Raw genomic sequence first — 12,683 nt, forward strand, 5'->3', positions numbered from 1 at the left:
CAACATTTGCAAAACATTTTTCCTTTGTCTTCCTTTTCTCATTCATTCATTCCTTCATTCCTTCCTTTCTTTTCATTCTCTCAGGGTCGGAAGGTGAATCCATCTCCCTGACGTTCCACGACATCAACCTTGACTGTGACAGTGAGTTTAACTACGTCCAGGTGGAGGAGCTGTATGTGAACATCACTCAGTACGTCAGCTACCTGCTCAACCACAGTGATAACGGGAGCTATGCGGATTGTAACACGACATGGTGAGATGAAGTCTGTGTAGTATAACGGCCGTAGCCTAGTGCTGTAAATGCAGAAATGTTCGCTGGGATTTGATTTTGCGGTAAATGGAGTGTTCGCGGTGGTTTTGATTTGCGTTTGAAACAATAGTAGGGCTACAATCACACAAAGGAACGGCTTTTTGCGGTGGTTTTAGGTTTGCAGTAAAAAGTTAAACATGAAAACCACTAACATAAAACCACCACAAACATTTCTGCATTTACAATATCCATACTCCTCTTAGGCCTAGGAAAAAAGATGTTGTGTTTCCGGTTAACCAACTGACCCTAGCAAAAACCTGCCAAACCTAGTCGACTGCTGGCAAGGGACATAGAATTTTTTTATCTTACATACCTGTGTGGCCTTGTATTTGATATTCTGTTAAAACATGTTATTAAATCTCAGAAAAAATAAAGAAGTACGAACCCTAACTTTTTCAGAACTGTTACCAGAAACACAACATTTTTTTTCATCGGCCTTACTGCATTTCTGCCAAAAAGTCTGACAACTGTTGATAGAGAAACAATTGGCATTTATACACTTACCTGAAGTACACTCAAGAGCTCTGAGTGACATGGCAGTTGAGCTCCTGATTCTAATAAGTCAGTAACTGGTTCAAATCTGGGGAAGGGTATCCTGGTTGGAGCTGCATTTGTCTTTCAGAAGGGACATAAAGTCCTGGGATCAAGGAGATGCCTTGAGCATGTTAAAAGGCACTACAACAGCTTCATTACTCAGATGGGTACCTACTAGCTGTACTTCAGATGAATATACCGGTAATACGTTTTGTCTATTTTTCTTTTTCAGCTCGATGGTGGTTGGTCGCTACTGCAGGGTGATGCCATACGTTATCGTGACGGAAGTGGACCAGCTGCTGGTGACGTACTCGTCCAACAGCAACAACATCGGCAGCTTCACGGGATTCCACGCGTCCTACACAGTCGGTAAAGTTCCCTGCTTGATGTCTTTTGCTTTCCATTTGAGTATAGCCTGGTTTCCAAACCTATTATAGCTCCCAAGTCTCCTCTCCACAATAGGTTTGGATTCCAGGCTTATTTGCGTAAACATTTTTATGTTCCATCTCTAAGTTATAGTCACATCTGTATTTATTTTGTGTTTAATAAAAACGGTGTGGTGCAAAGGAAGTGTTTTGCTTTGTACTTTTGTTTTCAGATTGAAGTTTTATTTTCTAAAGCATGGAAATGTACCAGATGCTGCATGAGATTGTGATTAATTTGTGATTGGAAAGCTTTCATAAAAATTACAAGTCTGTATTGCTTTCATCGTACAAAGAGTCTCAGCATGACTAATGCTTGTACATGCATGTAAATGTAAATAAGATTATAAATGAAGCTTATTTTTGATACCAAAGAAGATAGTAGAGGTCCTCACAATGTTTTCTTCTTTAGATATGAATTATTGTCCATATCTATGTCTTAGTCTAGATGTAATAATTATTGATACAATACTTCACAGCATTCCTACTTCAATAACAAATTGTAGCTTATAGAAATAGTATTTGAAGTCCTAAAACAGTCTTTTGACATTTTGAAGTTTGAAATATTCCCCTGCCTAAACTGATATTTTGACAGTTGACATTTGAAGTTTGAAATGTTCCCTTGCCCCAAATGATATTTTGACAGTTGACATTTGAAGTTTGAAATGTTCCCTTTCCCAAAATATTCTTTTGATAGTTGACATTTGATGTTTGAAAATTGAATGTTTTCTGCCCAAAATAATCTTTTGACAGTTGACATTTGAACTTTGAAATGTTCCCCAGCCCGAGATAATCTTTTGACAGTTAACATTTGAAGTTTGAGCTGTTCCCCTGCCCAATGGATCAGAGTGACTCATGTTGTCAATAGGTAGACCTGGATGAGTGTGTACAGAACCAGAGCAGTTGTGGTCAGATGTGCATCAACATGCAGCCGGGCTTCCGCTGTGACTGTGAACGAGGCTACGCACTGGCAGACAACGGACGGGACTGCACGCCGAAGGAGAAACAAGTATCCGGTAAGATACCAACGGATTGATATTAAAGTGTAGCAGTCTTGTCAGATTTGACAAAACAGTGGTAGAAAGAAAGTTTAACCATTTTTTTTCAGTTCTGAAAATATTCAATGGTATCAAGCAAAGAGTACTATGATCACATAATGACTTTCGAACACTTTGGATACTTAATCAAGTCCATTAGCTAACATTTCCTAAGAGTAATGCTTGCTAACACATAACATAGGAAGTTGGGAGTCACAAGTTTTCAGTGTCTTGGAGTTGGAGTTGAATGCATAATAATTGATAATATGTTAGACGGAGTCAAACTCTACGTTTTTGGTATGATGACTTTTTGATGTGAGCCCCTTGCTAAAACCCTGAACATAAAACTGCCACAAATATTTCACTATATGATCATGAGTTATGAAACTACAATCCTACCAGACAACTTTTGTTTGATAAGGCAGAAAGTTTAGATTAGTTATACATGTAGATACATGTACTGTCAATAGGTAAGCAGAGAATGACTAGGGAAAGAATTAATTCTGAATCAATATCCCTTATTTGTTCCAGTTACTTGCGGAGGTTTGCTGACGGCAGCCCGTGGTGGGATCAAGTTCACGATCGTCCCTCATGCCATCACGGACTGTATATGGGTTGTATCTGCCGAGAAAGGACACCGCATATTCCTCACGTTTGAAGAATTCCACGTAAACTCCTTTGAGGATTTCTCCTGTTCAGACAACTACTTGGAAGTAACAACTGGAAAACAAAAGGTAGGAATGACAATTCTGAAGTGTGTTTTTGTTTTATTTTCTGTGTGTTATTTCTGTACAGCCAGAGTAGCTTTACTTGAATTCAAAATGAAACACAAACATTGAGTTCTGTCTGTACTAGAATGATTGTGCCAGGTACCCTAAGATTGCACGTTGTCAAAATGGTGTCCAATGTCAAGAAAGCCTTAAACACCTGGATATCTGAAATGTTATCTGAAGTATTTGGGATTACTGAATACTGATGCTAATCACTGTTTTTTAATATGGAAGTCTTAGGTTACCTGGCAGACTTATGAGACTTATTATCAAATGAATGATTCAAGAGTGAAGAATGAAATAATAGTTCTGACTTTATTTGTTCGCACTTTTCTTTGTGATTTCTTTTTCCTCTGAGTTTCACCAACTTTTCTGCCGAAAGGACAATCGCTCCAGTGAAATTTCCAACATTCCGGAAAGGATTGCAAGGTTCAGTCCCGAGGTATCTTTACTCTTTCTTTTCCTTCCTTTTCCTTCATTTTTCATTTCTTGTAAACTTTGTTGTCTTTGATTTCCCCATACATTTCTTGATTTATGATACTTATCAATAAGTTATACATTGTGTGTACAGTATGCATAAGGTATGCCTGAAACTTACCAGGAGCCTTATTACAAAACTGACAACCATTCCTGTGAGAAATCTGATAGATATGATTCCTTCTGTTCATAATACATGCAGCCTTGGCATCGTTTTCCAAGTATAGTTCATACAAAAATGACAAATGGCCTCCATTTAAAAAATCAGCCCTATTTGGCTGAAGAGACATCCCATCCATATCCAAGATTGATAACTAAATAGAAAAATATGGAAGTAGTCTTTAAAGTAGGGCATTCACACATTTTACTGTTGCAAGCCTTCTTGTGACTGTCTGAGAAAATAAGACGCAGGGAGACAGCAAGTCCTGTTAAAGATGATTAAGTGAAGATTACTTATCCTAGTACTTAGTCGCTTGACCTGACTTTAAGTTGGCCCTTGGGGGACAAGGTAGACATTAAGATAACATTGCACTATAGAGCTGTATTCCCCAACATTGTGAGCAGTTACAATGTACTCTGACAGTTACATTTTGAAATATGACAGTTATACTTGAAAACATGTCAGTTAGATTTTGAAATATGTGTTGTACACTTCAAAATATGACAGTTTTATTTCAAACAGAGTAGGATGCAAGCTATTCAACTTTCAACAATGTACTTTGACAGTTACATTTTGAAATATGACAGTTATACTTGAAAACATGTCCGTTAGATTTTGAAATATGTGTTGTACACTTCAAAATATGACAGTTTTATTTCAAACAGAGAAGGATGCAAGCTATTCAACTTTTAACAATGTACTTTGACAGTTACATTTTGAAATATGACAGTTATACGTGAAAACATGTCCGTTAGATTATGAAATATGTGTTGTACACTTCAAAATATGACAGTTTTATTTCAAACAAAGAAGGATCCAAGCTATTCAACTTCTCGTCATGAATTATTGTGTCATACTAGAGATCATCTAAGCCAGATCAAGGAGTTTTATAATTCCTTGGCAAGATCAAGACCTTTGTTTCCATAGCAGTAGAATCATAAGGCTTGTTTTTTCTGGGAAGACCCACAACTCAGACATCTATTTGTTACTGATGTCACGTTGCGCTGTGATATAATGCACATGGGTAAAGATGGGGTATTGTAGGATTAAGCTGTCCAACAAATGGGGGTAAGTAATGGAAGTGGTTTTCTCCTGCCGGAAACATATTTGTGAGGTCTGCCTGGAACTGTATATAACACTGTCAGGCCAGGGGAATACAGTAAGCTGTGTGCGGGGGGTGCGTCCTCACGAGATAGCTTTTAATTAAAGAACGCCGGGAGTTAGATATTAAAGGGGTTAGGTGTGACAGCTTGAGATCGTTAAATGTGACTGTAATATATTAGCAGCCGGTGAAGCTAGTGTGTTACACTGAAAAGCGGTTGTAGCAGCTACATGTATGTGCAATACAGATACAGTTATTGCATGAATAGGAAATTTCAAATATGTGTTAATGCCCCTATTAGTATTAGATAGGCTGAAAAAATATGAAGGAAAATAACAAAATTTTAAACAAGGATGGATGGAATTAATTTTTCTTTTTTTCCTTTCGGCTAGGATGACATCAAACAGAACTTGCCGTGGGCTGTCATTTGAAATAACATAATATCAGTTTTGATAAATGGCTTAGGGCCAGATTTGCAATGCCCCATTTACATGCTTTTACCGAATATGCATCATGTGCGCAATATCAGTATGGGATCAGACATTTTTGCAGCCATGTATGTACTCATTGAAGGCTAGTTGATAGTTTTAGATAACAATTAGATCATGTGTCCCACAAGTCAATTAGATAATGGTAGATCTATAGATGCAGTAATTGCTATATTTCAAAACCTTTGAGTTAGTTCTCCCAACATTGACATAAATGACCTTATGCAGGTTACTGTACCTGAATTTATCATCGAAACTCAGTTTTACGGTAGCCATTATAGACTTTAACATGATTAATCCACTCTATAGAAGCGTAATATGGCCAGAAGGGCAACCGTTTTATCAGAGTTTGGCAACATAATGGCAACATTGTGAAGTAAAGCACTTCGGATATGACACTAGCTATATCTCTTCAGTGATGTGAATGGCTGTACTGACCCAGGGCTTGCTATGGTTTGATAGCATAATCCAAGATGAAGGAACTCATTTGTAAAATTTAGGTTCGGCTGCAAGCATAATTCCTAGGTCAAATGATTGGAGCTTCTTTCATGTTCCCAGTAGATTAATGCAATTTGTACTGATGACTTTGTGTTCGTTCCAAGTAGATTTTCACAGGTCTTTCTTCTGCTTGTCGGAATAACGTTGGCTGAAGCCATACTTTAGAGTTTTGCTGTGCTCCCAAAGTGCATCATAGATGTTTGATATAGATGTTTGAACACACACAACTACCGCTGGACTAGCACCCTACTGTACTTGTGTGCTTTAAATGCCCTTGGTGGCTTGTGTAGCCCAAGGGCTATAGAAATGGAGATAGGCACCGCTCTACACACCGAGAGGTATGGGAAGAATTTTAGACTTTTTAAAGGAACATTAATTACAGTGTGCATCATTACTGCTGAAGATCTTGAAACGTTTAAGATTCTGCTGTAGTTCATATTGATTATTCTAACCTTGACCATAGCTGGTGATAACTGGTATTGGGATTATTGATTGAATAGAAGGAAGTTGGTTCATTGAAGATCAATACAGCACTAGAGCAGTCAGTGGAGTTTGTATTAATTCATAAATTTGGGCCAAGATCTCTTAAAGCAAACTGGTTGCTTGCCTGTTATGATACTAATGGCAGGGTGTTTGGCCCAGAACCCAGAGGTCCTTATGTTTGAATCCCATGACATGCCCCGTTGACATTGGGCCCTTGGGAAAGGCAGTTTCCTCGCTTCACTCAGGTGAAAATGAGCACCTTACTTCAGGTAGAGACGTCCCTCAGATACAACGTTAAATGTAGTGTTTGAGGTCAGAGCCACAGCTCAAGCATGTTAAAGAACCTACCACTGTGACTAAGTCTTATTGAAAAGAGTAGGGTCTGTCTGGATATGCAGCTTGCACTGTACAATGCAAACCTTGTTTGAGTTTTTTTGTTTTTCATTAATTGTTGCATCTCCAAGGCTCAAAGTACTTGCCAGTTTCAATTATAAAGTTTGAAGAAAAAGTAACAACTCATAAAACGCTGGTAAAGGTGGAGTTTTTTCCTACATTTGTCTTCTTAATGCTGATGATGCATGGAGATAAAGTATTGAGATCAAGAGCCGGCATATTGTTGGACTTGATAGATGAACATAGCCAGGAAAATGCATTCGTTTCTTTCTCCCCTAGAACATGTAAAAATGGCCCAGGTTGACTGTTGGCACAAATCCAGTGCTACAAGTTACCAGTGTGAGGGTGACCTTTCCTGTAGACATGTTGGACAAGATGGTTTCAAGTAACCTCCAGACTATTTCTGATATTTTGTTCATTGAGCAACACAAAGCAGTGCCTTACAACTTTCCAATAGACAACACAGTAGGTAAGAAGATACACCAAAAATAGTTACTCAAGCAGCTGGATACAGATCTGGCTACAAACTCAAGACAACGCAGTAAATTCTACTGTCACCTGTAGGACGTAACAGACTGAGCCAGATTTCTTTGCTTTTTGGGATCCAGTGGGAAAATGAAAGAAATTCACAATGATGAATAAAACAAAAATTCTTAAAAACTAAAAAAATATTTCACAGAGGTATGAGCTCTTGTTTTCTACCTGCAAATTTCACTCTGGTGGCTGTTTTTGAGCCCGGAAGGCTTAAGGAACCCAGAATATTTCAGACAAAGGTGAAGCACTGAGACCTTAATCACTATGGCCTGATTGAAGACCAGAATGGTCTTTAAGTAAAAAGATTTGAAATGAACCAGTGTAATAGAACCCTCCATCTCCTAATAACACCTTAAATCTACCGCAGGTAATTCCTTTATTACGACAGTCGGGAAATTGACAGGAATCATTACCATTTAGACTCGGGGCGTCCTAATTTAGACTCTATTTCTGTTTACCCAATTTTCTAGCAGCAAAATTCTGAAGTTTGACAAATTTGCACTGAAAGGGGCATTTCCTGGCCTATATTGGATTGGAGACAGGAAATGGCTTTGGGAAAAATGTTTCTTACAGTGATGAAGTTTGTCTAACATAGGTCCTTGGAGAACTGGGAAGGCTAACTAGGATTTCATATGGTAACAAGAAAAATAGCATAATCTGGCCTATATAGCTGTACTATATCTTAAACACTACTCACAAGGTTTGCAATAAAGGAATAAAGTTTTGTGCTGTTGCACTGATGCTTGAATAAAATTCAAGGCAAAATGTAAATTTCAAAGTAATGTTATTTCTTTAGTTTTTAGATCTAGATCAAACTTAAAGGTATATGATCATGAAGGCTCCATATGAAAACATTTTAAAGGTTTATAATCAATGATGACCTTATTGTTCTAATGTTAACGCAATTGTGTGTCTTTGTTAACACAGGTAGCGTGCTTAGTCCAGTGGTTAGCGATCTTGCCTCTAGAACTAGAAGCCGCGAGTTTGATCCCGGCTGTGTCGCTACCCGACATGCACACTACCGGAAATGGTCGCAGTCCTTAGGACGGGACGTTAAGCTGTGGTCCAATGTTCTTTTTTTTTTGTCAAAAAGAGCTAGGGGAGTTTCCCCGGTACAATGAAACTGTAAATACTGTACATAGCGTCTGTCTTCTCTGTCACGACCAGTGGAAGAATAGCTCTTCAGTGAGCTAAAATGGATTGAAATCACTTTCGTTTTTGTCCACGCAATGTGGGGGGTGGGGTGCTCTAAGCAACAAGGAGGGATATGGATTATACAATTAACCCAGCCATTAACAAGAAAAAACCCTCATCTACATAGAAACCAGACATTGCAAATTACTTAGATTTTCCATTAGCAGTCGTACTCCCATTTTAGTATTTGGGTCAAAGATGTCCGGGGAAGTTATTAGGTAATTTTTCCCTGGGTTGTTTGCACCGTATTGTAGTTAGGACATGTGCCAAAGGCGGGCCATTTCCATAATTGCTTGTGGGTAGATTTTACGGTGGGAGCGACGTAGATAGATGGAGGAATTAAGCCGGGAATGGGCCGTCCCGGGCTGTAATTTACAGCGCCATAGCCGATTGATGACAGGGAAAATTGTGGCTGCAGCCGAGACAACTTGGCTTTCCTGCTGATTTGGGTGTTTATGGTTTTGGCCCTAGGAAAAACATCTCCTGTTTTTGGTTCCTTATCATTAAGTTCTTCTTTACATTGGGGTTATCAATTCGTATCAATTTTCATCGAGCCGAATTTGGTGTTCACACCTACAGGACGCTGTTGGTCAATTTGATTCAATCCAACCCAAACCTCCCCAAGGTCTGGTTTGTATCTATTTGATTCAATCCAGAATTGATCTGTTCACATTTCAGGAAAATCTATTTGATTCGATTCAAATTGATCCGCATAGATTTTACCAAGTGTGAACAGGGCCTAACTCACTAGTTTGTCAGGTTTTGATACTGTAACAATACATAGTGAGGCCACAGGCATTCGATAACAACGTATGCTGTTTGAATATTACTACATGTAAGAAAAGGTTCTAAGCAGCATTGCTCTATTAAGGGTGATATTTCCAGAAAACTCCAAAGTGCTATAACAATGGTTGATAGGAAATTTTGTTTCAGTACATTGCATTTCAGGTAACTGCCTTTATAAGTTTGTCCTATGCTTGTCTGTCATTCGTTTCCTAGTATTTTCAGTTTTACGTTTCAAAAAGGATTTATTCTGAAGTATTATAAAGTAGTGAACTGGGGTAATACAAAATAGAATGGTACATCTAGTGAAACAAAATCCTGACTGATGCATACAACAATGCCACCTTGCAGAAAGACTTTAAACTGCAGAGGATGGACACTTTTAAGTACATGTAATTGTGTACATTGTATCATGGACTCAAAGTTCTTAAAAGAACTTTGAGTCCATGATACACAATTAGAGGACAAACTTCAAAGCTCATGAAGTGAGATTTTTAAGAGGCAGAACTTAGGAAGAACAGTTTAGGTAATAAAAGGACAGTAAAAAGTTTGTATTGGAGCATTGAAGAATAAAAGATCCCATAGCCCCGGCAACCTCCGTCAAGATGCAAAATAGGAAAAATAGACGTGCAAATATTTGGACATGCAGCCTGAGTCTCTCATTGGTAAAAGCACTAATTGCCATGCTATCATTGGTTAAACTGCTTGTTGTGATGGACAGTCAGGATCAGTCTATTGTTTGTACTTCTCAGGGAAATGGCGGTCGATATTGCGGAGACTGGAAGCCTCCGCCGTACGTCACCACGGGAAGCGGTTCCATCCAGCTGCGACTTCACGTGACCAGTCAGAACAGCGTGGACTGGCCGGCGCTGTCAGTCACGTACGCTTCTTACAAAAAGTCAGAGGGTGAGTGGGACTATGTTTGAGAGTAGTTATGAATTTGTCAGATGATACAAAAGACATCGAAGAACAAGAATTCAATGCTTGGATCTTAGAAACGGTGTTTTTCAACTTGGACTTCGACTTGGTGAAAGCAAACGTTGGAAGAATACGGTTATGATTATGACTTTAAGCTCTTTGATTTTCTCCTTGTTGATGTCTAGAAAATTACAATCCACTAGACAAGTCTAAAACCTTTCCAGTCTGTACTATATAAGAATGAAATATGCGAGTTAGTGCACTGTGGTAGTCATTTTACTACGTCAAGATAGGAGCTATGGCTTATTTTGTAACTGGTTATTTTTAATATGACAAGAACACTTTGAATTTTAGAGATCTTTTTCAAGGTCTAGTAGACTGAAAGAGGCATCTTGACTAACATTTTTGAAAATCGAGGATTAAACCTTATTACTTTGTATTTACTGGCCACAAAATTAGAATTAGCACTTTGTTTTTTTCAATGTGACCTAGAACGCTGCTACTTCAGACTGACGGACCCAAACTCAGGCGCGTTTACCAGTCCGGGCTACCCCAATGGTTATGCAGAGGACATCTCATGTGTGTGGAAAATCAGTGTGCCAAGGCACCACAGAATAAGGTAGGACTGTGTAGCACTTTTATGGGTTGTCCCTGTTGCTCAACTGGTAGCAGCCTCACAGTTGAGCTCCTGGTTCCAATTTGTTGGTATAACTGGGAGACTCCAGTTCAAATCCTGGGACAGGACATCTCGGTTGGGGCTGCAACTGTATTTCGTCTTTTTTTACAAACTTTGAGGATACCAGATCTACCAGACTATAATTGTATATATATATATATTATATAAATGTAATTTCTTCTTTCTAGGTTGAAGTTCATTGACCTTGATGTGGAGCCAACTGTGGACTGTGAGTATGACTTTGTAGCAGTGCATGATGGGAGACATCGAGGCTCTCCTGTGATTGGTCAGTTCTGCGGACCAGAGCCCCCCAGAGCCATCACATCCACAGGTGAGAAATGAAGATTTTGTTTTACATACTGTTTTTGGTACCAGCCACCTTGGTCACCTGATTAGTAGTCCAACCAATCATGAAGCACTGTATATTTTTTTTTAAATTAATGGATTGGAGGGCGTGATCTTTTGTGTAATGTAATATATATCAGCCATAGAGAAAAAGGGAGACCTTATGCTGGTCCTTCCTTAGATCTAGACTTCTATATTTATCTTCGCCGAGTACTTGTACTCGGAGAAGATTATGTTTTCGGTTGAAAAATCTGTTGGGTGGGTCTTTATGTATGTCAGGAGCATAACTCAAGAAAGCTTCAATGAATCTTTATGATTTTTTATAATTTCTTTGTCCTCAGTACACTGAATGCCTGGAAATCGCCTTACATGTACATGAATGTGATGTTATATAATACTGCAAAATGTTTTTGAAATTTGACTCAAATATTCAATGTGATCTTCACTTTCATAATGCAAATTTTGTCATTAAAAGGTCTGTCTTTAAACATTTTATCATCATCCTTAAAAATCATGTTTTTATTTCTTGAATTTCAGGGAGACATTTGCTCATCATGTTCCTGACAGACAAGAGTAAGAGCGGGCGCGGCTTCCGGGCGGAGTACACGACGACACTGAAACACAGGGGCTCACGCTCCCAGAGGTCCAGATATAGCGAATTATGATAAGCTGTGGGGTATAGTGACTCCACTTTTAATTATCATATAATGTAATATGTATATTGGTATCAAGGCTGGAGCTATAGCATGATAACGTTAAGTGTTAGGGGGTCTGAATTTTTTGGCGGTGCTTCAGGGGCGTAGCCTACCTAAATCATCATTGGTTCTTGTATGCTGTCTGAAAAAAGTATATATGGATTTCTTAAAGGTCCTCTTTGTAAGATTTTTGCGCTGGAAAATTGAACAATGAACCAGATATTAACCATTTTGTGAAATCGATATGGAGTGGATTTTTAGAAGATTGACTACAAGACTGTGAACAGTAAATGCAAACCACTGCATAACAAGCCAAGTCATTGGTTTGCTTTATTTTACAGATTCTGAACACTGGATAAAGAGTACTGGTATTTTGGGGGGGGGGGGAGTTGCCCTGTGTAGTGTAGGCTGAAGAAATAAAACATTGACTGCAGCATTTTTCCCATTTAACATTTCAGGACTGCAATCAGCACTTTAATTGAAAGCTATGTACACATTTTAAAAGCTGACATGATTTAGATATTGAAAAAAGGGTTTTTAGAATCAAATATGGCTTCTCATTAAGTATTTTCTAAAGGTTTTCTGATGGCCTATCTGCGCTTGGATTGAAAACAAGAAAACGTAAAAATCAATATTGACATGATTGTACATTGTACAATTATCAAGTAGAAGTTATAATTAGTGTTGGTTGATAATAGTATTGTCTTTAGTCCATCTTTTTAAGAATGTGAAAATTCTGCTATAGGCCCAACCTTGCCTTGATATATTCTAACTGGGATGTTAATATTTGTTGTTATGTATTGCAGGAATTTTAATGGCTATATGATGTATTACCTTTGATATACTGATAGAGTACCTAGAAAT

At 38.4% G+C, this 12,683-nt stretch overlaps 1 protein-coding gene across 3 annotated transcripts in view; it reads left to right on the forward strand.

Moving 5' to 3' along the window:
• The window catches only part of LOC136420403 (bone morphogenetic protein 1-like), a 76,489-nt gene extending 64,001 nt beyond the window's left edge, over positions 1 to 12,488 (forward strand). Inside the window, exons 11-19 of one of the 3 annotated variants that reach the window (XM_066407295.1) lie at positions 85 to 253; positions 1,077 to 1,209; positions 2,135 to 2,282; positions 2,835 to 3,037; positions 3,456 to 3,515; positions 9,938 to 10,091; positions 10,596 to 10,722; positions 10,968 to 11,110; positions 11,662 to 12,488. In XM_066407295.1, the coding sequence (XP_066263392.1) occupies positions 85 to 253; positions 1,077 to 1,209; positions 2,135 to 2,282; positions 2,835 to 3,037; positions 3,456 to 3,515; positions 9,938 to 10,091; positions 10,596 to 10,722; positions 10,968 to 11,110; positions 11,662 to 11,789 (1,265 nt within the window). In that variant the 3' untranslated portion in view covers positions 11,790 to 12,488. Of the gene's footprint in view, positions 1 to 84; positions 254 to 1,076; positions 1,214 to 2,134; positions 2,283 to 2,834; positions 3,038 to 3,455; positions 3,516 to 9,937; positions 10,092 to 10,595; positions 10,723 to 10,967; positions 11,111 to 11,661 lie in introns of all 3 variants that reach the window. The other 2 variants (XM_066407294.1, XM_066407297.1) reach the window with 2 other exon arrangements.
• Positions 12,489 to 12,683: the final 195 nt, after the last annotated feature.

This window comes from Branchiostoma lanceolatum, chromosome 15 (genome assembly GCF_035083965.1).
Source record: "Branchiostoma lanceolatum isolate klBraLanc5 chromosome 15, klBraLanc5.hap2, whole genome shotgun sequence".
NCBI classification, from domain to species: Eukaryota; Metazoa; Chordata; class Leptocardii; order Amphioxiformes; family Branchiostomatidae; genus Branchiostoma; species Branchiostoma lanceolatum.